At 57.6% G+C, this 26,708-nt stretch overlaps 2 protein-coding genes across 3 annotated transcripts; one reads left to right on the top strand and one right to left on the bottom strand.

Annotated features, from left to right (window-relative positions):
• Positions 1-1,034: 1,034 nt before the first annotated feature.
• Positions 1,035-18,033, bottom strand: RBPJL (recombination signal binding protein for immunoglobulin kappa J region like). Its single transcript, XM_066978569.1, has 12 exons — positions 18,012-18,033; positions 10,780-10,984; positions 6,589-6,714; positions 5,527-5,597; positions 5,185-5,300; positions 4,232-4,406; positions 3,592-3,729; positions 3,276-3,385; positions 2,923-3,063; positions 2,449-2,604; positions 2,167-2,270; positions 1,035-1,716 (listed from the first exon to the last, which is right to left on the bottom strand). Exons 1-12 carry the CDS (start codon positions 18,031-18,033, stop codon positions 1,443-1,445), a joined length of 1,638 nt encoding a protein of 545 aa, XP_066834670.1. The 3' UTR covers positions 1,035-1,442.
• Positions 10,639-26,700, top strand: MATN4 (matrilin 4). 2 transcript variants are annotated; one of them, XM_066978381.1, is made up of 12 exons: positions 10,639-10,708; positions 10,775-10,823; positions 20,568-20,654; positions 21,672-22,241; positions 22,753-22,875; positions 23,132-23,254; positions 23,510-23,632; positions 23,715-23,837; positions 24,201-24,614; positions 24,956-25,108; positions 25,485-25,589; positions 25,929-26,700. In XM_066978381.1, exons 3-12 carry the CDS (start codon positions 20,582-20,584, stop codon positions 25,985-25,987), a joined length of 1,866 nt encoding a protein of 621 aa, XP_066834482.1. In that variant the 5' UTR covers positions 10,639-10,708; positions 10,775-10,823; positions 20,568-20,581; the 3' UTR covers positions 25,988-26,700. The 2 variants fall into 2 exon arrangements, with proteins under 2 accessions (XP_066834482.1, XP_066834481.1); XM_066978380.1 differs by having other exon boundaries at positions 10,690-10,823.
• Positions 26,701-26,708: the final 8 nt, after the last annotated feature.

Raw genomic sequence — 26,708 nt, 5'->3', positions numbered from 1 at the left:
TTGTTCAGAGCCCTTGAAGTCAACAAGTCCTCCTGCCTCCAGGGCTGGGCTGCTGCTAAATATAGCGGAGGGCACTTTCCATTCATAAAACGGGAATTATACACGGGGAGGAGGGGCTGGGATGCAGGCATGGGCTGAAACGCTTGGCCCCATCCTTCCCCCGAGCTCTTTGCGGACATAGGAGAGGAAATGCTTTTGGGGAGCTGGGAGGAATCCTCAGCTCAGGCATTTTGTCTTCAATGGGGTTGATTAAAGGGTTTTTCTTGGCATGCATCCTCAGTTCCATTAGCCGAGGGAGATTTGCAGGGGAGCAGGGGCTGGTGGGGTGGCTGTAGCTCTGTGTGGGTGGCTGTAACATTCTCCTGCCTCTTTCCTCCACCAGCTGCAGCCCCGGTGATGCAATCGCACAGACACAGTGGTGTCTGCAGCAGCTTCTAACCCTGCGTGGGTTTGGGGGGAGAAGGAGCCCCATCTCCAGACTGCTGGGGGCCTTAGGGAGGTGCTGCCACCCAAAAAAGGCAGGGGGTGCCTGGGCACTGAGCCAGAGGCACTGTGTGCCCCGCGCTGTTCAGGGCTGCCCCTGTTCCCCTCAGTGCTGCTGAGTTCAGCACAGGTTCAAAACCTCCGCGGTTTTGGCACCCAGCTTGTTTCTAACCCCAGCTCAGAACTGCCAGGGCAGCACGATTTCTAGGTACACCGTAGCTCCTTTGATGCCACGGAGATCTGAAGGCTAAATAAAGCTGTAAGCCCCACTCTGCGTAGCACTCGGGTCCAGCTCCAAGAAACCCGGTTCCTTTTTATGGCCTCTTTAGATCAGCAGCTTCCTGCTGGCTCCAGCCTTGCACCGCATGTGCGCGTGAAACAACGGAGCTCAGAGAGCCATGACAGCTAGGAAAGGGCTGGGTTTCACACTGAACTGTTTCTCTCTTTCTTTCCCTTCTCCTTTTGAAATTCCCCCATTTGGGCCTCTAATGGAAAATAAAAAAATAAAAAAATCTGGTGCTGGGTATTCAGCTGCTGGAAACCAGCTCCTCGTTACTGAAAAGCACAGAAGTGGTGCAGGGTCTCCTGGTATCAATCAATGACATTTAAGGTCACTTGCATTCATCCCTGTCGCTCCTGGCCTTTGAATATATGGACCGGGGACATCAGGGGAGCCGCGATGTTCTGTGCCAGCACAGGAGGTAAATCCTGAAGGCCAGCAAAGAAGCAATAGAATCAATAAAGAGTCCTCGAAGCATGATTTATTGGTGCTCTCAGGTGAGATCTCACCAGGGCGAGACCCTGCCATGAGAAGAGAGAAGGCGGTGGGTCAGGTAACGGGTGGGCAGTGGATGTATGGGGAGGACCCTCGGGCAGGGCCACCCCAGCCTGCAGATGTGGCTCAGGGAAGCTCCTGTCCCCAGGGCCGGTGGCAGGCGGAGCGCTGCCGGCCCCGCTCGCTAGCTCTGCATGAAGAGGTGGAAGTTGGTCCTGGTGAACTCCTGGTGGATGCTGTCGAGCAGTTTGTCCGAGTCCTGCGGGACGTCTGAGGGGACCGGCTGTCCCGGCAGGAGGCTCTGCTCCGGGGTGTAGGTGAAGGTGAACGAGCTGGAGTAGATGAGGCCATCATCCCTGATCAGCAGGAGCGGGACTGTGATGGGGTATCGCAGCCACCTCCAGTCACTGCCGAAGGCGGAGACGTCGGGGACGACGCACACCAGGGATTTGGGGCTCCTGGGAGCAGTGCATGAAGAAAATGTGCTTTAATAACCTGGAAGACACATCACTTCCAACCTGGGGCTCAGCGGGAAGTCTCCAGCCGCTCTCCTCTCTCCTCCCACCTGTTTTGTTCCTCTGCCAGGGCTCCTTGCTTGTCTTCAGCCCCTGGGGTCCCCGTGGCCTCCAGCCACCCCTACAGCACAGCCCTCCCACACCAGGAGCAGCACCCGTGCACCCAGCCGAGCAGCAGCGAGGTGGGCAGCGACCCCAAACCCCCCCACAGCCCTCCCCACTGTTCAGTGCAATGCTCTAGCTTGGTCCTGCAGCACGGGCGGTGCAAGTGCCCCCTTCGCCCAGGCTGGCAGCCACATCCCACATGGCCTGCATAGCACATCCCGCAGGCACCGCTGTGCCTGACCCAGAGACTCCCCCACGAGCTCCGCCCCCACCTTTTTCCACCCTTACCTGTACATCGTCTCCGCCTCCACATCTCCGAACCAGACCTTGAGGTGTGCGTGGAAATGCTCGCCCTGCACCTCCAGCATGGCCACGTCCCCGCCGCCGGTGAGCTGCGGCGGCAGTGCGTTACGGCACCGGCTGCTTTGCCCCGCGCCCCGGCCCCGCGCAGAGCCCCGAGGAACAGGGCAGCGGCCTCGCCGCATCCCCACGCCAAGAGAAACCGAGCAGAGGAGCCCTCTGGGGATGGAGATGCCCCAAAAGGCGTCCCACAGCCGAAGCCCTGCCTACCTGCAGGGCAGCGATGAGCGGCACGGGGCTGACGGGCTCGCGGGCGCAGGCCAGGCTCTCGCTGAAGGTGTACTCCACCATCTCAGTGCCGATGATGGTCCAGCAGGAGCCATCGTTCAGCAGCTCCCGGTTGGCTTCTTTCGGGCACGGAGACGCCTGTGGAGAGGGTCACAGCTCTGTAAATGTCATGGTGGGGACAGTAAGGGACCAGGGCCAAGGACGCCTGGCTTCTGTCTGGTGCCAGCGAGTGCCGGTGCCTCTGCTATAAAATGGGGATTGAGATGCTTTGCAAACACCTCGGTGATGAGTTTCCCACGAAGGCTGGAGGGAGGTGGTTCTGCAGTGATTCTTAGCTTAATTCGGAGGCAACCCCGGTTGGTGGCAGACCTCCCCCTCCCCGTGACCCGCTCCCAGAGAGAAACCAAGTGGAGCAGTTTGGATGTGGAGCACTTGGGGGTCCTCAGCCCCTCGTACCTGGAACTGGATGACTTTCTCCGTGGACAGACACAGGTACATGCGGTCGCTGCCCTGGAACTGGAAGGCACATTTGTGGAGCTGGGAGATGGGCTCGTCCACGTCCAGCATGGCGTACTGCTTGCTCACCTTCCGGATGATCTGCAGGGCAGGGGCACCTGCTCAGCATGGGGCTGGTGAGTCCCCCGCCCCGAGGGAGGCTGTGCCCCCGTGAGGAGGAAGCGAAGGGATGAAGCACACATTGCCCTTTGCGAGACCCTGGGCTCAGAGGAGCAGGAGAGCAGCATGGGCCCGGGGATTGTACCCATTGCTCAGGTCCCTGCCACCCAAGCCCCGTGGGGATTGAGGCTTACCAGGGGAGGCAGGGTGACACCAGTGGCCGTACAGATGAGCTGCACCACGGAGCCGTAGCGGATGTACCCTTCCCGCAGGGGGAACTCACTCCGGTTGTAGCGCTCATCGGCTTCGGGGGAAGGAGAGAGGCAGAGTCAGTGCCACGAGCAGCAGGGAGCAGGTCTGGCCACAGCCACAGTGCTTTTTTTATGGCTTTATCTGCACCACAGGTGCTCACTGCTTGGAGAGACCTGGCTGGGAGGCCAGCACCCAGCAGGGCTGGGATGTGGTACCGCGCAGGGACATGGTTGGTGTGAGCCCCATGAGGCTCCTTACCGAGGTGTAGGGTGAAGGCCGCCCACTGCCTGGCGCTGGCGATGAAGGCTCCCCCCTCCACGGAGAGGTAGCGGGTGCTGACCGTCTGGGAGCGCAGGCGGTTGAAGAGGGACACCTTGGAGCCCGAGGAGATGCACACTGCAGGGGGAGGTGGCTGGGTTAGCGTTGGCCAGCTTGCTCGGGGCTCAGGCTACAGCCCTGCTGCTTCTGGTGGCACCGGGGAGGACGAGTCCTGGTTACTGGGGTGAGCAGCACTGCAGCAAGCAGCACTTCCATCTGCCATTCTCTTTGTGTGAGCAGCAGCCCAGCCGCACCTCCCAGAGGTGCAGGTGAAGCCCACGGGGTGGGGAGCACATTAGCACCAAAGCCCTACAAATTGCAGTGGGTCAACCCTTTGGAAAATGGACATCAATATGCCCACATGCATTCTTTTTTGAGGGTGCCCATGGGCTTTGGATCAGCCCTGACTGCTTTGGAGGCAAGATGTGAGCACCCATCCCATCCCATCCCATCCCATCCCATCCCATCCCATCCCATCCCATCCCATCCCATCCCATCCCATCCCATCCCATCCCATCCCATCCCATCCCATCCCATCCCATCCCATCCCACCCCCCAGCAGACCCATTCCCGTACGCACAGTCCGTGTTCTTCAGCGACTGCTTCTTCTGCGAGGGCTTGGAGATGACCTTGATCAGCTTGCTGTGGAAGGTGCCGATCTCCTGCCCGTTGCTGAAGAAGAGCTTCAGAACCAGGCGGAAATGTTTGCGCTTGTCCGCGTCCGAGATGTACAGCGCCTTGGCGCAGCCGAAGCCCTGCGGGGGGCATGAGGAGCAGCCAAGCGTGGGCTGGGGGCAGTGGGCATGGCCCGAGCCCCTCCAGCCTTCCTCGCCCTCCTCACCTTCCTCACCACCAGCCCGGGCAAGGCGTCCCCGCAGGACAATAGTGCCCTTTCAAAGAGCCCCGGGTTCATTTACAGGGGGAAACGGCCGGAGATGTTATTACAGGTGCGGTGAAGAGCCAGGGATCGGCAGAGGCTTTATTTACACAGGGGGCAGAGAATTCCTCATGGAAATTAATGTTCGCGTGTGATTTATCCCGCGTAACATGAGGGATCGCCCTGGGTTTTCGGTTTCCCCACCGTGCTGGCTCTGGCAGGGCTGATACGCCGTGCTCTAGCAGCACCTCGAGTGCTGCAAACAAAGCTCTTTTTGTGATGTTTTTGGCCCAACACAGACCCCGCACTCTTCAGGGACCCCAGATAACAGTTTTTTCCCCTTCTTTTCCCCTATCAAAAGATGCTGGGTCTCCTCTCAAGCTCTTGAACTTTGGGACTGAGCGGTGTTTTCCTTTGCTGTTTACCCACAAATGAAAGGGCAGGCTTTCAGTTCGCGATAAGCCGCGCTGCTGCTCAGCGGGAGCGCGTAACGGGCTGGGGAAGCTGTGCGATTTTTGGCAATCAGCCTGCCCCAGGGCTGCACAGACCTGGAAAGGTGGTGAGAAGGATGAATCCTGCCCACGGGGAGCGGGCACTGCAGGGCTAACCCCACACAGAACATCCCCAGCGGAGCAGGCTGCGAGCCCTCAATTTACCTTTGAGTCCGGCTGCTCCTCGAAGCTCAGCTTCTGCGTCTCCATCAGGCTGCTGCCCATGCTGTCCAGCCCCATGTACCCCCACACGCGGAAACCCGCCTCTCCCAGGTCCCTGGCTGGAAGAGACGGGGATAAAAACCTTCCAGCCCCACGCTGGCACCTGCTGGGGCTCCTCCTGGGGTGGCCCAGGCTGCTGCCTGCTCAGGTCTGTACTGCAGAGGGGCCAGCCCCAGGGAATGAGGAGCTTGGGGGGCACAGAAATAATAATCAGGATGCGTTTCCCTTTGCAGAGGTGGGGGATGGCTCGCTGGGAGAGGTCTGGGGCTGCCACCCCACACGTACCTGTTAGCTGCTCCTGCTTTAACTTCCATCCCGGCCCACTCAGGTAAACGCAAGGCGGGGGGCAGAAAAACCTGTGGAGACAAGAAGGCCCCTCCTGACAGCACTCAAACACCCAGAGACGGTGCTTGGCTCAAGGTGTGGCTTCGGGCACCCCTGCGGAGCCAGCATGGTGCCGCTGCCGCACCTCTGGGTGCTGCTGGTGGGTGCTGGGTGCTGCAGCCCCCCCAGCTGAGCCCCCGGGGTCAGGCCCCCGCTCTCTGCCCGCCTGGAATGCAGAGTTTCGGCAGCTCAGGAACAGAGTTTGCATTCACAGCCAGATTCAGAGCCCAACGCAAATAAATCTATGTGCGGGGTTTTGGAAACCTATTTTCCTGTGTTTTATTTGGGTTTCCACTGTCTTTGCACTTGGGTGAATGGCACAAATTCATCCTCTATTCATACTGGGTAAAACGCGAGCAGTGCAGGAGCGGGTGATATTTTGGGGCCCTAAAGTGCTGGGCTACGGATTTATTTATACAAATCCCCCGGGCTCTGGACCCTGAATCCCAACACGAAGGAAAAAACAGCCCCAGCCCCATTCATCTGGGTGCAGCTCAGCCTTCGAGGCAGAGCCTGTCACCTCAAAGCTGCTCGGTAATAAGGGAGGATTATTTATATCACAAGGGTTAATGGAGGATTAATTACACTCCGGTGCCACATGCTGACGTCGCTGCCTGGGAGTAGCAATTTTGGAGATCCGAGCCAGAACCTCAAGGTGTTCTTGCGATGTGGGGAGGATTGTCCAAAATAGCAGCTTTGGGGAGACGGTGGGCATTGATGGAGACGTCCCAGTGTGGCCGTTCAGATGTTAAGACGATTTCCAGAGCACTTAAAACACTGACCTCTCTTCTTATTCTTTGCAATTTCATGCTGAGAGGGTGAGACCTGAATAGTTTCTTTCTTTTTTTTTCCCCATCCCTCTGACCTCCTGTCCCTGGGAGGAACCTGGCAGGAGGATTGCCCACCAGTGCAGGTCGGGGTGAAGGTGCCCTCTCGTGCTGCTCAGCCCATGAAGACTCTTACCTTTTTTCATTGCCATACGACTTCTGGGCGACCTTTGCGTGCAGTATGAGTACTGTCTGGTCTGCCGGCAGCTGCAGGTACCTCCGCACGCCGTCTCGGAGCAGGTTGGCTTGGTAGGGGTTGGATCTACGAGACAGAGGTCCCACAGCACTGCAACACCCAGACTGGGCTCCTCACCTCGCTAGCAAATGGTACCAGCCCCAAATCCAGCCCTCAGCTCCCTGCACCACGCAGCTGGGCACTGAGAGGCACCGGGAGGGTTTTTAGGGCCACATCAAGGCTTTCTGCTCTGGTAACTGGGAGCAGTTCCCGTGCACCTGCCCTTTAATTCTGCTGGCTCAGGCGGTCGGGCAGGGACAGGCTGGCTGGGTCCGAGCCCGAGGTGTCCTCCTCTGCCGTGGGACCTGAGGGACCACGTTACAATTAGCCTGACACCTCCAACCCTTCACTTCCAGCTTTCCCACGCTGTGAATGAAGCCGATGCTTTCCTGCCTGTACGTGAAGATGAGCACGCCTCCCATACAAACAAGTATTTCCCCAGTGCCTCCTCTGTTGGCAGATAGTCCCGCAGGGACCCGGCGCTTTGCTGTCCGCAGAGTTTCCCATCGCTGCCCTGTTTGGTTATGAGATGGGCAATATAACCTCGATTCTCCATGCGTTAATACATCATCAGCAAGCATAAATCAACGGGGCTGTGCCAAAAGCAGATTTACGGCTGGCACTGGTGCCATCCACAGCACCAGCTGCCACCCTGAATTTGCTGAATTCAGCCATCCAGGCTGAATTTGCTGCCCTGTGCCCCAGTGCCCCAAGTCGAGCTTTACCCCCTGGTTTGCCACCAGCAACCTCTCCAGGATAGGTTTTCATCTTGCTGAAACCTTCTCTCCAACCCTTCTTTCTACTGAGTGGTTTGTATCCTTGCTCAGGCAAACATAAGAATGAACCAGGCTCCGTGCCTGATTTATTTTTTTCTATTTTTTTTTCCCTGCGGGTCCCATCGCTCAGTGTTCAGTGCCAAATGAGGAGCGCAGCTTTGGGTCCAGCCGGGTGTCAGCTCCATGTCCCCCACTGGGTGCCCCCCACCCCGCTGGGTGCCCATGGCAGAGCTCAGGGCTGCCTGGGAGCAGCTGGGCTGGTGCTGGAGGCAGCCCCTCGGCTTCACCCATCGGCAGGGAGTGTTTGGCAGCAAATTGCCAAAAAATGTGGATTAAGACGTGTGCTGACAGCGTGGCCGGCAGCAACACCTGCTTTGCAGAGCTTCCTGCAGCAACAGCTCGGGGCAGGGCTGGGCTTGTGCACGTATCATCGCTCCATACCATCACATCCCTGCGTAATGCCAGAGGCACGGGGGCTGCTGCACAGGTCTTGTTGGAGACTTCTGGAATAATTATCCACGTGCTACTTGCTGCTTAGTGCAGGAACGTGCACGCCAACGGCAGGTAAGCAGACTGTGGTTCTCCAGATTTGATGTCTAGCTGTGGAAGGGCTACCCAGAAACTTGGGGAGTTTAATTTCTCCTTTCTCTGCAGCCATTGCTGCCCAAATCTGGGGGTTAAATTGTTTGAGTGACGCCCCTCTGAACAGTGCTCACCATTCTGACCAGGAGCCGACCACCCAGCATCCATCATCTGGTTTAGATTTGCCTTCAGCAAGTCAAAGAGCTATTGCTAAAGCGGCTCGGTATGCTGCTCGGTACCCACTTGGCTCCTTCTGGCACCTCCAGCCTCTGCAGGGTTACAGGGAATTATTCACTCCCTCTGACATTTATTATATTAAATTATTAAAATGCTTTGATTGTAGTGCAGTGTTAGTTCAGTGTCATGTTAGCAGCACCACGCGGGCCGGGCTCTCACAGCCCGCGCTAACAGCCTCCTTTTCAGAGCCGCAATTCCCAGCTGGGAATCAAACGCTCTTGCACAAAGTTGGGCATTATGCAGAGGCAGAGCGAGGCCCTGCCTCCTCGGCTCTGCGGGCCACGACCCCTTTCCTTGGCTGATTTTTGTAAGCCTTTCCCTCTCCGTGCTCAGCCTGGAGCTGTGCAGTGCTGGGGCTCTTCTCTTGCTTTAAGCCTGGTGGGTTTGGATGTGCCACAGGAGCGGGTGTGCTTTGAGGTGTGCTTGGATGGGATGACCCCTGCGGGTCCCTTACACCTGGGGATGTTGTAGGGGTGGCTCTGGGGTGGCTCTGCCCGAAGTGAGGGGTGTGACAGCACCCAGACTCCGTGCATGCTTGCAAGCCTTGACCGCATTGCTGTGCATGGGCCAGGACGCAGGAAAGAAGCAGAGCCCTGCGTGCTTTCCGTGGGAGACACAAGGCTGGACCAGCTCTGGTGTGGACACCCCCTGGTCTCCTCATTGCCTCCTGCTCTGCGAGGGCAGGTAGGGCAGAGAAGCCCAGCACCGCCCCGTGTTCGCACCCTTGGGTGACCCCAAGAGCAGAACACCCATGTGAGGGCACTGGGAGAACCAGACCCCCCCTTGCCACTGCTCCCCAGCCCTGGCTGCCATGCGGTGCCTGCTCTTCCCCAACACTCACCGGCTCAGCCTGCAGAGGATGGGTGCCAGTTTTCGGGGTCCTGCTGAGAATGGAAGTGCCTGACTCGGGAGACCTAAATACCACCCATCAGCTCTTGTTTGAGGTCTTCAAGTCACTGTGTAGATGAGAACCTTAACTCACATTAATGCTATCCTGGAGTGCACACTGATCCAGGTGCACAGCATTAATTTTCTGCCTTTCAACCCCAAAAGGAGCTGTCGTTTGCCTTGCTCAGAGCACAGCTGCCCTGCAGCTTGCTGGCGACTTGGTGCCACAGAGTGCAATTGTTCTTTCCTGTGGCTGGGGAAAACCGAATGTCCTAATAAAGAATATCCATTTTAGAGGTCTGGGTTATATTTCGTAGAGAGCAGGGGAGAAAAAGCCTGCAGTGCTCCTGGGTATGGAGTCAGCGTGATGTTTATGCAAAAGGAAAAGCCATTAGAAATCACAGAAATGAGAAGCCTGCAGTTTCTGGCTTCCCTCATTTTTCAATACCTCCTTTAATCCAGACCAACCCAACCCACAAGCCCTTGTATATGCACGGGTATTTATAAATCCTATATTTTCGTTGCTGCACACACAAGCGAAATTCAGCCTTTTCTGGGCTTGGGGGATTTCTCGACCACACCAACGGCAAACACCAGCCGGGGACGGGAGGCAGGATAGCTGTGGGGGAGCGGGGGCCAGGCAGGGTGGTCACCCACGGCGTGCTCCTGCCCCGCCACCGCCCCGGCAGCGCCCAAAGGCCCATGTTTGGTACCGCAGCATCGCCTCGACTGTGAGAAAGCTCAGATAACGGGGGTGGTTTGCTGGGGTCTCCTTTCTCTGATCCGCCTGCTGTTGTTTGTGTTAGCGTGGGGAAGGCGGAAAGTGCTGCTAAAGCATTAAAGCTGGGTGCTGTGAAGCACTAACGGTGGCTCCTGCCACCAAGGAGATGATGCGAGTGCTGAGAGGCGGTGGAGGACTGGGAAGCTCTGTTCCAGGGCGTTTAATGACGATGCTCCCCAGGGCTACAGCCCCGCACATCACTTGTCCTCGGGGAGCTGGACCAGGTTCAGCTCCCTGCTTCCAGCCCAGCTCCCCGAGCTCCCGGGTCTCTGGGGGTTTGTAGGGAAGGACACGAGGAGCTTTCGGGCTGTTTTCCGGGGCCTTTGGACTTTATGGTTCATGCACTCCGCCAGCAGAGGAGCAAACAAATAATAATAACCCAACCCAAAATACAGGAAAAAAAAAAAAAAAAGACCACACCAAAATAAAACAAAAAATAAACAACCCCCCCCAAAACCCAAACGGAGGAAGCCTCTCGCTGGCCGTTCCGGTGCCGTGCAGGCAGGGGCTGCGCCCAAACCCCGCCGTTTTCCCCGGCGCCACCGCTCCCACCTGCGCGGCTCCCGCTCGCCCCCGGCCGCCAGCCCCGGGACTTTTTTTTTTTTTTTTTTTTTTTTTTTGGGGGGGGGTTGGCCGGGGGCTGGGGCCCCACCCGCGCTATCCCGGGCCGGGCCGGGCCCGCCCCGCCTCCCCCCGCCCCGTTAAATGCCGCTCCCGGCGCCGCCGCGCAGCCCCGCAGCCCCCGCGCAGCCCCCGCGCAGCCCCCGCGCAGCCCCCGCGCAGCCCCCGCCGAGCCCCCGCCGAGCCCCCGCCGAGCCCCCGCCGTACCTGAGCCAGTACCGCGGCGGGGAGCGGCTCCGAGGCCGGTACGGGTGAGTGAGGGGCTCCACGGCACCTGCGGGAAGCGGAAAAGGAGATGGGGATGGGGTGAGGGGGAGCCCCGACCCCGCGGGCGGTGGAGGTTGGGGGGTTCCTCCTGGGCTGGGGGGGGTTAGGGAGTGCTGTGCCCCCTCGGGAGGGTGGCGCTGATCCCCTGATTATCACTGATTTTGGGGGTTTCCCCCCAAAAGTGCGCTTGTTGAGCTCCACCACCTGTACGCTTTTCCCTTTCCGTGGTGCCAGCACTCGCTGTCCCAGCTGGTTTTTGGGGGTGCGGGGTGTGGGTGCTGGGGTCACAGCACCCGCTGCGGAAAGCAGCCCCCACTCTGCTCTCGGTACCTGCGGGGAGGATGGGGGCATTCCCTGCCACAGGGATGGTGCAGTTTACAGTCTGTGCGCTCTGCTCACCTTTTGCCTAGCTCTGGGGCTGGTTCTTGCTTACACAAGTGAGGATCTCTTTTAGCAGAGAATAATAAGGTCTTGTACACCTGGGCGAAGCGCACCGAGCAATAGGAGAGCTAGATCTTGCCAAAAGATACGCTGAGAAGCGTGCCCGAAGTTTGTTCTGCACCCCTTCTGCATGACTGGAAAACTGGGGCCGTGCATGCTCATAGCTCTGTTTGTGCATACCCATAAACATGTTTGTATGAGCAATCACCCACCTTTGGCTTATAACCCTGAGCATTGCACAGGAAAAAAAAATAGCTTTGGGCATATTTGCTGCAAGCAATTACGTGGGAAAACTTGTCTGGAAAATCAGACTGCTCTGTGCTCATCGGATCTGTGCCAACACGCAGCCGAGCCAGGCCATGCAGGTAACATGGTGCGGTGGTCTGTACCCTCCTTGGGATTTTTCTCCCCCCGTTTGGCCAGAAGGTGTGAGGACAGCTGTTGCTGCAGAGCAGGGAGCTGCCCAGTCCATCCTGGTCCTGGGAGCACCCACCTGGTGTCGGTGGGGAGCAAGGAAACGGGGCTCTGCTGCTTGTGGGACTGGGGCTGGGGGAAGAGGGCTCCAAGAGAGGACCCTGTTCACACGGTTTTACCTCTTCTACTTAAGCCCATGGGATTTCTGCCTCCACCGAGGCCAGACTGCATACAGTTACTGCAAAGTCCTCCCTGTGGGACCGTTTGTAGCATCTCTTGGTGGCAATAACAAAGCTTTTCCTTATCTTTTATTTTTCTGAGAACAGGAGTGATCAGTCACAGGCAGTCAGCCTGTAGGCTCTCGGCAGCAAGTAGAAAAAGTATTTCACAAGCAGGTTCTTGCAATCTGCTTGGGGAATATCATTAGATTGGCATCTGGTACAGGCAAAAATTGTGTGTGTGTGTGTGTGTAATCTGCTCTCGCATCTCAGCCCTGATATTTGCCACCAGGACTTGGCAATACGAAGAGCAGAGTTAACTCCTGGGCTAAATCTGGCCTTGTCTGAAATACAAATTCCCATCTGGAGGGCATGCAAGAGATCTTCGTGTTTGTAGTAAAATGGCACTTTCCATCAAAGCAGACAGGGGACTGCTGCATCCAACTGGAAAAAGCTGCTGTTCATTTTTGTGGAAGTTCTGACTTGTTTTTTTTTTCCCTTGAAGAATTAAATAAATTTTATGGGATTAGTACAAGATGGGCTGGGGAGTTAATCCTGTTGGTGATGGTAGTGAACAGAAAAGATGTGGCCAACAAGGCAGCCTGTTGTAGGCAATCGGTGGTCACAGAAGATGTTTGTGCTCCGCTTGCTCATAACTTAGTATTTCCCACGAGGTTGGCACTAGGGGTTAAAGGTTTTCAAGAGAAGCCTTTGTTTAAACATTTTTAAAGTTTCCAATAGGGGCCCCTTTGTTCGCTTTCTGAGCAGTGTGCCTGCCTTGTTAAAAACTCAGTGCTCGTAAAATGCCACTTCCAAATGCTGGATAAATAAGGCTGGAACACGGAGAGAGGCAGAGATAAGCAGCGTTTGTACCTACGTGCACATGCAAATTACGGACAAACCCTCCCTAACTGAACAAAAGGGACCCAGGAAAAACACAACAATGAAGAGTGAGTGATGCTCATAAAGAGGCTTATAAAGAGACTTCTGCTCCCCCAGAAAGGGTCCCTTTTGTGCCAGATGTCCTGCACGTTTCTTCCAGCTGTGCCACGAGGCTGAGCAGCTCCTGTACCTCGTCATTGCCTCGTGAAATTGTTTTCTCCGCTTTGGGGCCAAACAGTAGCAAATTGATGAGGGGGGCTCTGCTGGCTGCAGGGGAGCCCTGGGTCCAGCTTGCACAAGGGTTTCGATGAGCATCCAGGTGAAGGGACCTGGCCTTGGTGCTCTGTTACCTGCTGCAGGCTGGCAGAATCGCCCCTCGATGGGTATTTGGTGGTTAGGAGGGTTCTGTTTGCTCTCCTGTCTGGGATAAATGTGCAGGGTTTAAGGCCAGCCCTGCTGAGTGCACGTGCTCAGGAGAGGAGGTGTCAGTGCCCAGCCGTGGCAGTGCTTCCCTGCAGGGTGCCCCTGGCCTGATCCTGCATCTGAAGCTTTTCTGGCTCTCTGGCTGCTTCTCCCACCCAGCATTTTCCACTGGACGTGGGATCCTCCTTCCCCAGCATGTTTCTGCCTTTGCTTGTCTTTTTTTTTCCCCAAACTTCTGATTTCTCCCTTTGCAAGCCTTTGAGTGCATGGGTGAATCCATCCCTACCCTGGTCCCTCTGGTGCACATCAGGGCATCCCATGGGGGTCAGCTGGGGTCCCTTGCAGAGAGGTGGCAGTGACTTGGTTCCTCTCCAAAGGCTGAGCCTTCCCGTCCCTGGGCTGTGTCGTGCTGCTCCACTGGTTGCACAAAGGCAGGATCCTCATCTGCGGTCTGCAGGTGGTCCGCAGCAGGAATCGGTAGGAGCAGATCTGTTGTCAGCTCAGTTAGCCCACTGTGCAAGAGTGTGTCGCGGCTGGAAAATTACCAGGGGTCCATGAGCTGGAAAAGACGGGAAAACCCTGCCTTTGGAAACTCACAGCTCCCACGCTTGCAGCTGGACTTGGACGGCTTCCTCCAAGTGTCACATTAAACACCCCCCTCGCTCTTCTCTTCTCACAGCATCTTGCTTTGGTTTTAACAGCACCAGCCAGGAGGAGAGTGACACAAAACATTGCTGTCTGCACTCAAATGCCAGGCAGAAATCTCACAACTGCTCCTCGATTTCGTTTTCCGTGTTGTCTGCTGAACCTTTGGTGTTAAGCTGCTGAGGCTGACAGTGCGCTGGTAGCGCTGCAGCCCCACCAGCTCCCCCAGCACGTGGCCGTGTGTTCCCCTTGCTCTCTGATGTGTCCTTGTGTCACTGTCCCAGTAGGAGAGCCAACCCAGGTCCCAGACCTGCTCTGCTCTTGAGCGAGCGGCTTGGAGTCTCCTGGCCTCTGGTTCCTCACGCTGCACTGTAGGGCTTGCCTTGGAGAGCCTCTTGAGGCCTCCAGACCTCAGCAAAGTGGCTTTGGGCTGTTCCTGGTGTCTCCAGGGATCAACGAGCCCGTAGGTGCCTTCAGCAAGGACTCAGCAAGCACAACAGAATTAGATAACTTCAGCTACTTGCTCATGGGTTGACCAAAAAGGGCAAACCTCACGCTGGGGTAAGGCTGAAATCAGCTGGGGCGTCCGATGCTGCTCTGAGGTTTCCCATGCTGCCTTTGGGATTCTCAACATGAAAAGTATCTAGACAAATATTTCAACCTTTTCCCTCTTGAGGAGGGCTGAGAAGTCTCTGCATGCTTTCCTGTGGCAGCCAAAGGCTCCTCGCTTTCTGCTATTTCAATTAAACGCGTGGCAGGACGGGCAGAATAAAGCGGGGAGGCACGAGAATATTCTCCTGGCGTCTTTCCGTGTGCCAACACATTGAGTCACGTCTCCAGGGCGAGAAATATGATATAAAGATTTAGAGAAGGAGGTCAGGCAGCAGATCTGTGATTGTGGGGCTGAAATAGCAGGCGCTCGCTGCGGTTGTCTGTGCCCTGTGAGCTTGCTGGAGGTCAGCTGGGGATACTGGTCCCAGCAGATCTGGGAGGCAGAGGTCCTGCTAGGAGCTGTCAGTCTCAGTGTTTAGAGACACCGGCTCTGCTGCATCAGAAGCTCAGCTGATGAACTCTGCACCAGCCCAGGAACTGCTTCGGGCCATTTCTTTCCTTTGTGGTTGAACATGCATATTTCTGGGGAAAAAATGCACTCCAACACCTTCCTCTCAGAACAAGGACTTGGGCTGTGGATTGCTGCCTCAGCTTCTGGATGGCCCACGCCTCTCTTCCTCCAAGGATTGAAGTGTCCTGGCTCAGGTCAGCTGTCCTCCAGGGGCTCGTTTGCAGATGAGCATTTGCTTTTGAAAGAGAGTCTGGAAGGTGAGCATTTCCCCTGGTGATTATTCTTCGTCAAAATCTAGAATTATTCCAAGGCCCATCCAGTTTTGCTGAAGATGCCCGGCAGGAGCAGGGCTGTGTGCAGCTCAGGGGACATGTGCAGGGTAAGGATAATGAAGAACAGAGAACCTGCAACAGGAGCCATCTCTTGACATGATCGATTGAACAGTCGGAACTGCCTGACCAGCTGATGTTTCCCTCTTGGCTACACCTTTAACACGTGCTTTCAAAGGCCACGTTTAATGTGCAAGTGAATATGGCATTTTATTTTCTTGCCAGCTGCTGCAGCAGCCCAGGTACCACATGTTTCAGAGCAGGCTGGACAAGAGGAGTTCCTCCTAGCTCGGCTGCTGAGCACAGCACGTATTTTAGAACTAGATCAGAGAAAGACCCCATCTGCTGTCATGGGGAACATCCAAAAAGGGATGCTCTGCCCATCGGGTTCCCCTCAGAAGGGAAATGCTGGCTGTGGCAAATGCCACCTCATAGCACAAGCTTGTTGGGACTTGTGGGATGTTAAATCCATGAGGATAAGATGTGAGACAGACATCTGCCACTCACCCTGAAAATGGACCCAGGCAAGAAACATCTCTCTGCTCTGTGTTTTGGGGAAGGTGCTAACCCCAGTGAGCGTGGGAATGGGCCTCAAAAATGGGGAACTGGCTTTCTCAGAGGAGTCCCCTCAGCATCCAGCAAGGTTTTCCTGTTACAGCCCTCCCGTCGGGTCTGAAGGCACGATGTGCTGTTTGAGAAGCACAGCCTTGTCTCTTAAACACCGTGTCCTTCCAGGTGGCACTTGGCCCAGACGAGCTGCTGAGCGCTGTAACCGGAGAGCACTGCGATGTCCTGGGAAGAGGCTGCTCTCGTTATCCCACACGTGCGTCGGGGAGGGACCGAGGGTGTGCCAGTCTTATAAAGGGGGGAAAATTTTTATTCTCTGTTGCTTTTGGACTGGAAATCCATTCTGTTTCTCTGGTCCTGACGCAATGGTGCTTGCTGATGCTCCCTTGCTCTGCAAAATGGCCCGCAGGGTGGATGTGGGGCTCAGGGCAGCAGGGGCACCCCAGGACAGTTAGCCTGGGTTGCACGCTCTCATGCTGCTCAGGACGAGCTCTGTGCTAGGGACTGAGCCCCGACCTTCCCAAGGACACATGGCTGGGGACAAGCAGGCACCCAGGGTGTCTGAGGAGACCGGAGCTTCATGCTTGGGGTGCAGAAAGCTGGGAAGGGAGCTGCTGTGCCAGGGGATGCATCGGCACCCCTCTGCTGTGCTAATGAGCAGCTGAGTGCATGAGACCTGGAGCAGGCTCTGGTTGTGTTTTAGTTTGGTTTTGGTTTGCTTTTTCCCTCCTCCATTTCAGCTCAGGGAGTTTATGCTTGCTGGGGTTTAGGCAGCGTTTCTTTGCCACCTGAAGGAGCCCTGCTTCTGGAAAGGGATGCCCAAGCCTTCTGCACAGGGGGGTGAGCACCGAGGTTAGGTGTTTCTGAGCACCCCTTTGCAAAGTGCTGGCAGGGCCGGGCTTCAACTCTCTCACATCAGCCCCATCCATCCACTGAAATGGGCTGGGCCCTGCTCTGCTGCTCTGGAGTGCCTGCTCTCGTGCAGGTTACAAGCTCTAGAAAAGCACAGGTGTCACAAAAAGGGGAGCTGGGAAACAGTTCCACTTTGAAACTGGGCTTCAGTCCAGCGACAGAGAGAAACCGCCCTTTGGGCAGCCCTCCAGGGGAGCGTGGCTCCAGCTCCAGGAGCCTCGGCCTTTCACACTGCTTGAGTCTTGCAAAAATCCAGACAAAGTCCCCGGGGGTTGCACGGCAAGACCCGACATCGGGAGGGGCCTCCAGGTTGATGCAGGTTGCCTGCGTCTTTCCAGGCAGCAGTCATGGCTTCCTTGTCGTTCATGCCTGGGGCAGCACACATTTCTGTTGTCCTCCCCTGGTCCCACCTGCACTTTTGGGGCAGAATTTCTTTCGGGCAGGGCCCAAAGGATGGCTCGCTGTCCTGCCAAGCACAGGCACACGTTGGTGTCCCCATCTTCCAGCCTGAGGCCAGCTCTGTGGTGCTGTCCTGAGCACAAGGACTCTGTGTCCAGGCTCCTGAGTGCATTTTGGATGGTCTTTGACACTTTATTCAATAATACTCAGGCAGGAGGTGAATTATGGCCTGCAAAACTGCCTGGTGGGGTCTCTGCAAAGAAAAGCCCTGTGGTCGGGTGCAGAGCAAAGCTGAGTGTGCAGAGAGGCATGGGGGCTATGGGGACGCCGTGTCTGGAGCTGCTCTAATGTTGTCCGAGATCTCCAGCACAGAAAGAGGTGCTATTAGGTGACAGCACACATGGTATCAGGGCCATGCACCCCTTCCACATCACCCATGTTAAACATGTTTGTGTCTAAGACCTGGCTCTGACCATGTAAACACGGGTCTGCTTTTCTCCCCGTGACACCACGGCCAGTGCTTGTCCTGTCTGTGAACGCATGGCCATCTGAGCCTCTCACCCCCTATTTCTCCATATTCTCCATTCCTCCTACACACCAGCAGATAGATCCCAGTCCCTGTTTTTACACAAGGAGACGTGCTGGCTGCAGCACCCCAGCCCTATTGTTTCAGCTTGCCCAGGGGAGGATGCGCCCAGGTCCAACCTGCAGCTGAATCAGAAGGGGAATATTCAGAGCATTTCTGTCAACCTGCAGCCAGCAGAGTGCTGCCAAGGAGGCCAGGCTGAAACCCGAAGCGGCCCGTTTTTTTCCCTGAGGCTCAGCACTTGGCAGGGAGCAGGACGGGAGGGAGGCGAGCGCCCCGGGGGGGTGCCTTACCTGGCTGCCTCTGGGGGTTCATCCTGGCGTCCTCCTTGTCCCAGGGCACGAGAGGAGCCTGGGCTCATTGCCAGCCCTTCTGCCCGTACGTGTGGCTCATGCCTTTGCTGCCCCACGTGTTGGCCATCTTCTTCAGTGAGGAAAATCAACAGGCTGGCTTCCCCCTTTGCGTTGCCTTGAAAAGTGGGGAACTGGTGCGAGGCGTCCCGCGGGGCAGAGCCAGCCCTGCGCAGCGCTCACCCCCCCGGCCCTTTTCTCCTTTATAGCTCGGTGTTATCTCAAGGTCCCCGGCGCTGTTTGCCTTGCCTCGCAGCACCTGCCTGCCAGCCGCCCGCTTCCCACCCATCTCCCTCCTGCTCCTGGTGGTGGGGGGCTCGGGCGTGCGGCACCCCTCGGGGTGGAGGAACCCCCCCCCAGGGAGCAAGAAAAGCAGGTAGCTGTGGGAATTGCCCAGCATGGGGTAGTGGGAGGGATATTCAGGGGGTTTTCTCAGCTTCCCCATCCCCATCAGCCTTGCTGCTGGGTGCTTGATTAAATCGGGGACAGCCAAAACAACCCTCTTGGAGCTGGATGCGCGGCTGAGCCGCCGTGCCATGCCCGGTCCAGCCCCTCCAGCCACGGGGAGCGTGAAGGCTTCATCCAACACTCGGATGCTGTTAAAAATAGATCAGTCGTGAACTGGTTTTCTCCTCCTTGGTTCCTGGCCCGCGAGCTCATTCCTCCCTCTGGGCTGGCTCTGACGCTCTCTGGATGCTGCGAGACGCAGGCTCCGTGCCAGCCTGCCACTGCAGGGAGGCTTGGAGAGCAGAGACCTGCAGAAGTGAAATAGGTGGCACGGCTGCCCCCAGAAAATTTGGTGGTTAGTGAGCGCTTTCTCCTATAAAAATAAATAATAATAAAAAATAAAAAGTTTTGCAGGAGGGGCTCGGTGAGGCTGCAGCCCCCTGCCAGCCCCAGGGCAGCAGCTGGGGCTGATGGTGCTCCCCAGTGAGGGGCTGCGTCTCGTGTGTCCTCTGCACCTCTCTGCCTTCAGCTCCCAGCCGCTGGGTGCTGCCAGGGCTCTCCTGCTGGATTTCTGCTCCCAGAAACCTTCCTCGTGGAGCTGGCTCTGTGAGTGGGCACAAATTGAAGTTTGGCCAAGTTAAAGGTTGAACAGCAAGTCTCTGAGGCTGGTATTTGGGACCCCGCTTTCCTCTTGCAGACCCTTTCTGTCCTTCTGAGTTCTCCGGTGTTGTTTTTCAGGTGTGAACACTGGAGGCAATTTTAAGACGCAGCTGTGCAACCTGTTATCAGCATCAAATACATTGGGTTCAGGGCTGCGCACAATCTCTCAGCAATTAAGTGGAAACCCCGGTGATGAATTACAACCGAGACCTCACGGGGCTAAGCAAATATCGGCCGATAACTACTGATAAAGCGAATTTCCAGTGTACTTTTTCAACGAGTGCTGTTCCAGCGCCTGCTCCCCATCTCCCTGGGGAAGCCGTGCTGCCTGCGGCATTTCCCTGCTGCCCCTTGGGTTTCCAACCTGTGCTGGGGCTGCTCTGGATGCCTGGGCTTTGGGCTCCCTCCTGGTGATCCCCGTTATCCAGCGGTGCCTGGGCACCTCCTGACTTTGCTCTCATTGCACCAAGGCTGTGCTGTTGCAGCCCCCAGGTTTGCCATTTCTTTCACTAGGCCCAGACGTGGCAGGAGGGCTGGCACCTGCTCAGTCCCTGCCTTATAGCCCCCCCAGATAAATCCACGGAAATACAGGAGCCAGACGAGGGCAGCCAAAGCCAAGGCAAGAAAACACAGAGATGGGCAGGGAGGGAGACAAGCAACAAGCTGAGGTTTTGGATAGCTGATCTAAATATCTGTTCCCTCGGCTATCCCACCTCAAATGCCCAAATCCTTCACTCAGGTCTCACAAACCCATCTGCACAGGCACCATCACCTCCTGTGCATGCGGACGTCTTTGCTCTCTGCTCTCCCAGGGCAGCCTGGAAAAAGACGGAGAATAAATTCCCAGAGCTTCTTGGAAAAGCAGTCTTTGCCAGTGACTCCGAGAGGCTTCTGAGCAGGTTTTGCCTGGGCTGGCATTTAATTTCGGGGTGTCTCTTCCCAGCACGGAGCTGGTGGCCCTGCAATGCCGGGAGCGGTGGGGCCGTGGCCACACATCCCCGGGCGCGGAGCTCCCCTCGTCCTCTGGCTGCGGCGAGCGGCCGTAGCGCCAGGCAGGGAGCACTTGGCTGAACATCCCAGCCGCATGGTTTGCAAGTGAAAATAAGGCTTGTCCGGTGGCCAGCTCCACCCAGAGCAGAAAATCAGACCGCGTTTTTCACTTGGCAAATCGTTGCTATTGTAATGAAATGTAGCGGCGCTGAGGCTGCCCGTCCTCGCTTGGAACAGACCCCGCCTGGGTTTCGGGGAGGTGTGGGGACAGATCTGGCACGACTGCTGCTGCTGCTGTCTGGGGGATTTGGCAGTGCCAGGGGCACCTCCTGCCCATGGGGTTTGCCAGCAGGAGCTGCGAGCCGTGGGGGTCAGCACTGACAGCACATCTCCTCCCCGCAGTGCCCGCGGCAACGATGAAGCTCCTGCGGGTCGCTCCTCTCCTCCTGCTTGTCCTAACAACGCTGGAAGCCAGACCAAAACCTGCAGGTGAGCCCCGGCTGCTGCGAATTGCCTAGAGGGGAGAGAAGTGAGCGTGTGAGGGCAGCAAAGCTCTCGGAGGAAGGCTTGGTGGGGACCTGACGCTTTGGGGCATCCCCAGGAGGATGCAGGGTCCCCACCTGCACCCCTCCATGCATGTGGGTCTCCTGGTGGGGGGGACGAAGCAAATACAGGGGCACCAGCCTCTGTCCTCCCCGGGCAGAGGTGGCCAAATCAGTTCCAGTTTCAAAAACCATGAAAGCACCATATGGAGAAAGGAGCTGAGTATGTCTCAGAAACCTCTGGGCACTTGGGAGCAGCTGGGATGACAGCCCCAGTCTGGGCATTGTCCCAAGGGGGCTCAGAGTGTTTGCTTACCATTACGGCCAAATTCTCCCAGGCTCAGGGGCGCACAAGCCAAGCAAAATATGTTCGTTGGCTTTTCACTTGCTAAACACCCGCCCAGTTTGCACTGGAAGTTGCACCCGTGTATCCAAGAGAGGCTGTTTGGCTCGACCCTCTCGATGTGCATGTCTGTAGCAAGGCTTTTCATTGTCTCTTTTGTCTCTTTTTTTTTTTTACCCTTTAAAAAAAAAAAAAAAAGAATAAAATAGAAAGCTCTGGTTTTAGGCAGGAACTGGAAAAATGCAGTGAAAAACAGGAGGCTGGAGCTGCAGGAGGGACAGAGGAATTGCGGCAGAGATGAACACGCCACTGCCTAAAACTCTGCCTGAGCCTTGCCAGGGCAGATCCGGACAGACAGAGGTGTTTGTGCAGGAGCAGGGCAGCAGGAGGATTTGGGAATGAGAGAACACTGCCGTTCCCTATAGCCCCATGGCCAGGGCATGTGTCCCCTGCCTCTTGTTCCCACTCCCTACCAGGCACCCTCCGTAGGCTCATTTGGCAGTGGGAAGGTGCCGGCGAGCCCCGACCTGCCCTCTCCTTCCCCCATGAGCACCCCTACAGCCACCCAAAGGGGACACCTCCGCTCCTTGCAGACTAAACCACCTCCTTGCCCTCTTGCAGCCCTCAAGTGCAGGACGGGCCCCCTGGACATCGTCTTTGTGATCGACAGCTCCCGCAGCGTGCGCCCCTTCGAGTTCGAGACCATGCGGCGCTTCATGATCGACATCATCGGCAACCTGGACGTGGGCCCCAACGCCACGCGCGTGGGGGTGATCCAGTACTCCAGCCAGGTGCAGAACATCTTCTCCCTCAAGACCTTCTTCACGCGGGAGGACATGGAGAAGGCCATCAACGGCATCGTGCCGCTGGCCCAGGGCACCATGACGGGGCTGGCCATCCAGTACACCATGAACGTGGCCTTCACGGTGCAGGAGGGCGCGCGCCCGCCGCACAAGAAGATCCCCCGCATTGCCATCGTGGTGACCGACGGGCGGCCCCAGGACCGGGTCACCGAGGTGGCCACGCAGGCCCGGGACGCCGGCATCGAGATATACGCGGTGGGCATCCAGCGGGCAGACATGACCTCGCTGCGGGCCATGGCCTCGCCACCGCTGGAGGAGCACGTCTTCCTCGTGGAGTCCTTCGAGCTCATCCGGCAGTTCGGGAAGCAGTTCCAGGACAAGCTGTGCGGTGGGTGAGAGCCGCGGCGGCGGGGTGGTGACGGGGGTCCCAGTGCCTGCTCCTCGCCCTGTACCAAGAGCAGGGTAGAAGGTGGTCCTCGGGGGGGTGTTTGGGGTGGCAGCGCGCAGCCTCGGCCAGCAGGAGCTGTGCCTCGCGCAGGGGCTGAGATGTGCCCTGGGGCACGCTGCCCTTCTAGCAATGCCTTTGCCTGCTGCCTCCCTGCCCCAGCGCCCATTTCCCAGCCGTCTCTGCTCACGTGGACGTGCAGACATAGCTGCCTGGGCTCCTTCATGAAGAACAGCTGCGCTCTGGCTGTCAACAGTATCAATTAATCCTGAGCATCTATTTAGTGCTTGGGCAGACCCAAACGCCAAAGCCGTTCAGAAACCTGCACAGCACAAGGGGTTCCTGTGCCTGTGCACTGGAAATCAGCCCAATGGGTCACCCCGTGGGGACAGGGAGCATGCAGGAGAGCTGTACAGGAGCCCGTGGGCCGCTCTGACCCCTCTCTGTCTTCCAGGGGTGGACATGTGTGTGGAGCGTGACCACGGCTGCCAGCACAGCTGCGTGAGCACCCCCGGCTCCTTCTACTGCGAATGCAACCCTGGCTACCGGCTCAACGCAGACGGAAAGACCTGCTCCCGTAAAAACCTTTCTTTATTCTAACTCTCACAAAGGACTGGCAGGTGCAGGTCTTTTGGAGGGGAGCCGAAATGCAGCAGAGGGCCCAGCAAGGCCAGCAGCAGCCGGGTGCTCCCAGTATTTGCCCTCCCAGAGGGCAGAGCAGTATTGGCTGCTTCTGGCCACCACCTTTCCTTCTTGCCTCGTGGTGCTGCGCCTGGGGAACTGCCCCAGGGACACCGAGGCAGGAGGGTGACGGGTGTCTGCTTCCCCTGCAGCCATCGACGCGTGTGCCGACGGGAGGCACGGCTGCGAGCACCAGTGTGTCAGCGCTCGTGGGTCTTACTCGTGCCGCTGCCGCCCGGGTTACTACCTCAACCAGGACAAGAGGACCTGCACCAGTACGTGTCCATCTCCCCCCATTGCTGCTTCTTCTCTTCCTTCTTTGTTTGCTTCTTGCTCATCCTCCCCTTGTCCTTCAGTATGTCATCCCTTCCCTTGCTAACATCCCCTGCCCTTGCTCGTGCTGGAAACAAGGGCTCGGCGTCTCCCCAGCTTTACTCTGCTGCCACAAGCAGGGTCCTGGTCCTGCCCCACGCCGCAGTGGCACCTGCAGAGCCCCCTGCCAACCTCCCCCTGCTTTCTTCTCTCCCCAGTGATCGATTATTGCAGCTTTGGGAACCACAGCTGCCAGCACGAGTGCGTGAGCATCCCCAGCGGGCACCGCTGCCGCTGCCACCGCGGCTTCACGCTGCAGCCCGACGGCAGCTCCTGCAGGGGTGAGTCCCGCGGGATGCAGCAGGGGTGCTGGGGTCCCCTGCATGCACGGGGATAACCCCGTGCCCTTGCCTTGTCCCCCAGCCACCGACCTCTGCAACGGAGTGGATCACGGCTGCGAGTTCAAGTGTGTGACCAGCGAGGGCTCGTACCGCTGCGTGTGCCCCGAGGGGCAGCAGCTCCAGGCTGACGGGAAGGGGTGCAGCCGTGAGTACCGGGGTGCAGCACTGAGTACCGGGGTGCAGCTCACCCTCTGGGATGCAGTGCAGGGCTGCAGTGCACCCAGCTCCCAGCGAGGGCTTCACTCACATGGGCAGCTGCGAGGGGCTCTGCGTGGATGGATGAGGGATTGCATCCGCAGAGACAGAGCCCAGAGGGTGCAACAAGAATTTGGGGAAAGTTTCAGGAAGAGGGAGACCTAGGAGGGACGTCCAGGGGACCCTGGGGTGGCAGTGGAGCAGTTTGGATGGAGGTCCCCAGGAATTCTTGCCCCACCTCCCAGCCTCACCCCGGCCCAGGGGCCCAAGCAGCGTCCCGCCGGTCCCTTCTCACCCCGCCGTGTGCCCGCAGGGTGCGGGACCGGGCACGTTGACCTGGTGATGGTGATCGATGGCTCCAAGAGCGTCCGGCCCCAGAACTTCGAGCTGGTGAAGCAGTTTGTGAACCGCATCGTGGACCTGCTGGAGGTGTCCCCGCAGGGCACGCGGGTGGGGCTGGTGCAGTATTCGAGCCGCGTCCGCACCGAGTTCCCCCTCAACAAGTACCACAGTGCGGACGAGATCAAGGCGGCCGTGATGAAGGTGGAGTACATGGAGAAAGGCACCATGACCGGCCTTGCCCTCAAGCACATGGTAGAGCACAGCTTCTCCGAGCTGGAAGGGGCCAGGCCCCTCTCCCACAACGTACCCAGAATCGGGCTCGTCTTCACGGACGGGCGCTCCCAGGACGACATCTCTGAGTGGGCCAGGAGAGCAAAAGAGTCAGGTGAGAGGGGCAAGGGGCTGGGAACCATCCCAGGGTGGTTCCTTGGGATGGCTGGCTCTCATGAGTGGGGTTTAGCCTGCCCACAGCACCCAGCCTTGTGCTTCATCTCCCATATCCCAGCCATGCTTTCGCTGCAGTGTCAGGATGCTCTGAACAGCACCATTAATGCCGCAGCATGCACTGTGCTGACGCTGCCGTGCCCCTGCCCGTTCCTGCCTGTCCTTCCCAGATCCATGCCACGCATGGGGGAAGCCCCAGGGTGGGGAAGTACTCAGCTTTACTCTCTCTGGGTTTGGGAATCGCCTGCCGTGGGGCGCTCAGGGTCCGGCCTCACCCTGCAGGCATCGTCATGTTCGCCGTGGGTGTCGGCAAGGCGGTGGAAGAGGAGCTGCGGGCCATCGCCTCCGAGCCGGTGGAGCAGCACTTCTCCTACTCGGCGGACTTCACCGCCATGACCCACCTGGTGGAGAACTTCAAGCTGAACATCTGCCCAGGTGGGTGCCCAGCCACGAGCCCTCCTCTCCCCGAGGAGCCCACAGGGTGAGTCGTGCCCCTGCCGCCCCGCGGCTCACCCATCATCACCACCATCACCCGTGATGCTTGTGGCAGCCTGGCAGGGGCAGGCAGAGCCCCTAAACTGAGCCCCAGGGCTGCTGTAACCCTAGGGTGCCCCTCTCCTGATCTCCTCTTGCTGTTGACGATAGAGGGGTGGGTCTCAGGGAGGGATTATTTGGAAGAGGAGAAGCTGGGGGCGATGGGTTTAATGCAAAAGGGCTGGAAAGACGAGGGGCTGGTGCTGCACTGGGGGGGATATGAGCAGAGCCGGCTGTGGCACTGTGCTCTGAGCACTCCCAAATCCCACTGACACAGAGGAGGGCAGAGGGGAGACGGAGATCCGGAGCCCGTGCGAGTGCGAGGCGCTGGTGCAGTTCCAGACGAACACCGTGGCCATCCTGCAGAGCCTGACCGAGAGGAATATCCTTTGGGTGCTGCATGGGCGCGCCGGGGCGCAGAGCAGCCCGCAGCTCTAGGGGGCTGCATCCAAACTCCTGCCGGGGGAGGCACAGGGGCTGGCAGCAGGGATGGGAGGTGGGGACGGCCAGGGCAGTCTGTGCTGGCCAGTGAAAACTGTCGGATCTGTCAAGAGAAAAAGGCAGCACTGTGACATCTCATGGCATGGGAGCTCAGTCCCATCCAAGGTCTCCAAAGGGAGGGTCCGTGGGTGCCAGCAGGCACAGGTAAGGCACAATCCATGCTTGTTTGGGGCACATTTCTCGCTCTTTGCCCAGCTCACGGTTTCCTTAGCACGCTCACTTGCTCAGATGACAGCCAGACTGGAAGCCTTGGAGAAGCAGATCGCCCGCAAGAAGTGATCCTCGTGGAGAGCCGCGGTGCTCAGGTGGGGCACGGGGACCCCCGGTAGCTACGTGGAGCTGTTATTGCTAGATTATGTGTAAAGCAGCGTTGTTTGTTCTTGTATCACAAAATCCCAAGGGGACATGGAGTGTGTTTAAAAAAAAAAAAAAGGAAAAAAAAAAAAGAACTTGAGCACAAGCCCTGCCATGAAGAGAATGGGTTCAGCCTTTGCAGTTGCCTCGTTCCTCCAAGCTGGGGTGAGCTGGGTAGGCTGGGCGCTGGAAGAGGAGACGTAGCGCAGCTCCTACAGCACCTGGCCCCAGCCCCAGTGCTCACCAAGGTGCTTTGTGAGAGAAAAACCCGGCGGTGAGGGCACCCGGAGAGCTGCTGCCGGCAGGGCGAGCCCGAGCTGCCGGCAGCGCAGGGCTGGACGGGGTGTAAGCCCCTTGGCCATGGGGACACAGCCCCAGCGTGCGCCCATGGGAGAGCGGGCATCAGGAGCCCCTCGTCCCTGTTTTGGCAGGGTTGTTTGGGAATTGGTCATTATCTTGTGGTTTTGTTTGTTTGTTTGTTTTTTAATCACATAGCAAAATGGTAATAATTCTTTCTATAAATATCTATGTGCGTGTACATATATATTTCATGTTGAGAGCAGGGTAGTGCTATTTTTAAACACTTATTTTATATATGGAAATTTCTATCTTGACAATAAACACCCTGGACATTTGTAGGACGTTG

Source organism: Anser cygnoides, chromosome 16, assembly GCF_040182565.1.
Source record: "Anser cygnoides isolate HZ-2024a breed goose chromosome 16, Taihu_goose_T2T_genome, whole genome shotgun sequence".
In the NCBI taxonomy this organism is placed as follows: Eukaryota; Metazoa; Chordata; class Aves; order Anseriformes; family Anatidae; genus Anser; species Anser cygnoides.
The sequence above is the reverse complement of the archived record's forward strand: the minus strand, read 5'-3'. Positions and strand labels throughout refer to the sequence as shown.

What these genes read in the sequence shown, in the direction of transcription:
- RBPJL (XM_066978569.1), bottom strand. Translation starts at nt 18,033, where the DNA reads ATGAACCCCCAGAGGCAGCCAG. An exon ending in GAACCCCCAGAGGCAGCCAG is followed by an intron (nt 10,985 to 18,011) that starts GTAAGGCACCCC and finishes AGTGATAATCAG; the next exon opens with GGGATCAGCGCCACCCTCCC. An exon ending in CGCTCATCGCTGCCCTGCAG is followed by an intron (nt 2,271 to 2,448) that starts GTAGGCAGGGCT and finishes CTGCCGCCGCAG; the next exon opens with CTCACCGGCGGCGGGGACGT.
- MATN4 (XM_066978381.1), top strand. Translation starts at nt 20,582, where the DNA reads ATGAAGCTCCTGCGGGTCGCTCCTCTCCTCCTGCTTGTCCTAACAACG. An exon ending in AGACGGAAAGACCTGCTCCC is followed by an intron (nt 22,876 to 23,131) that starts GTAAAAACCTTT and finishes CTTCCCCTGCAG; the next exon opens with CCATCGACGCGTGTGCCGAC. An exon ending in CAAGCTGAACATCTGCCCAG is followed by an intron (nt 25,109 to 25,484) that starts GTGGGTGCCCAG and finishes CCACTGACACAG; the next exon opens with AGGAGGGCAGAGGGGAGACG.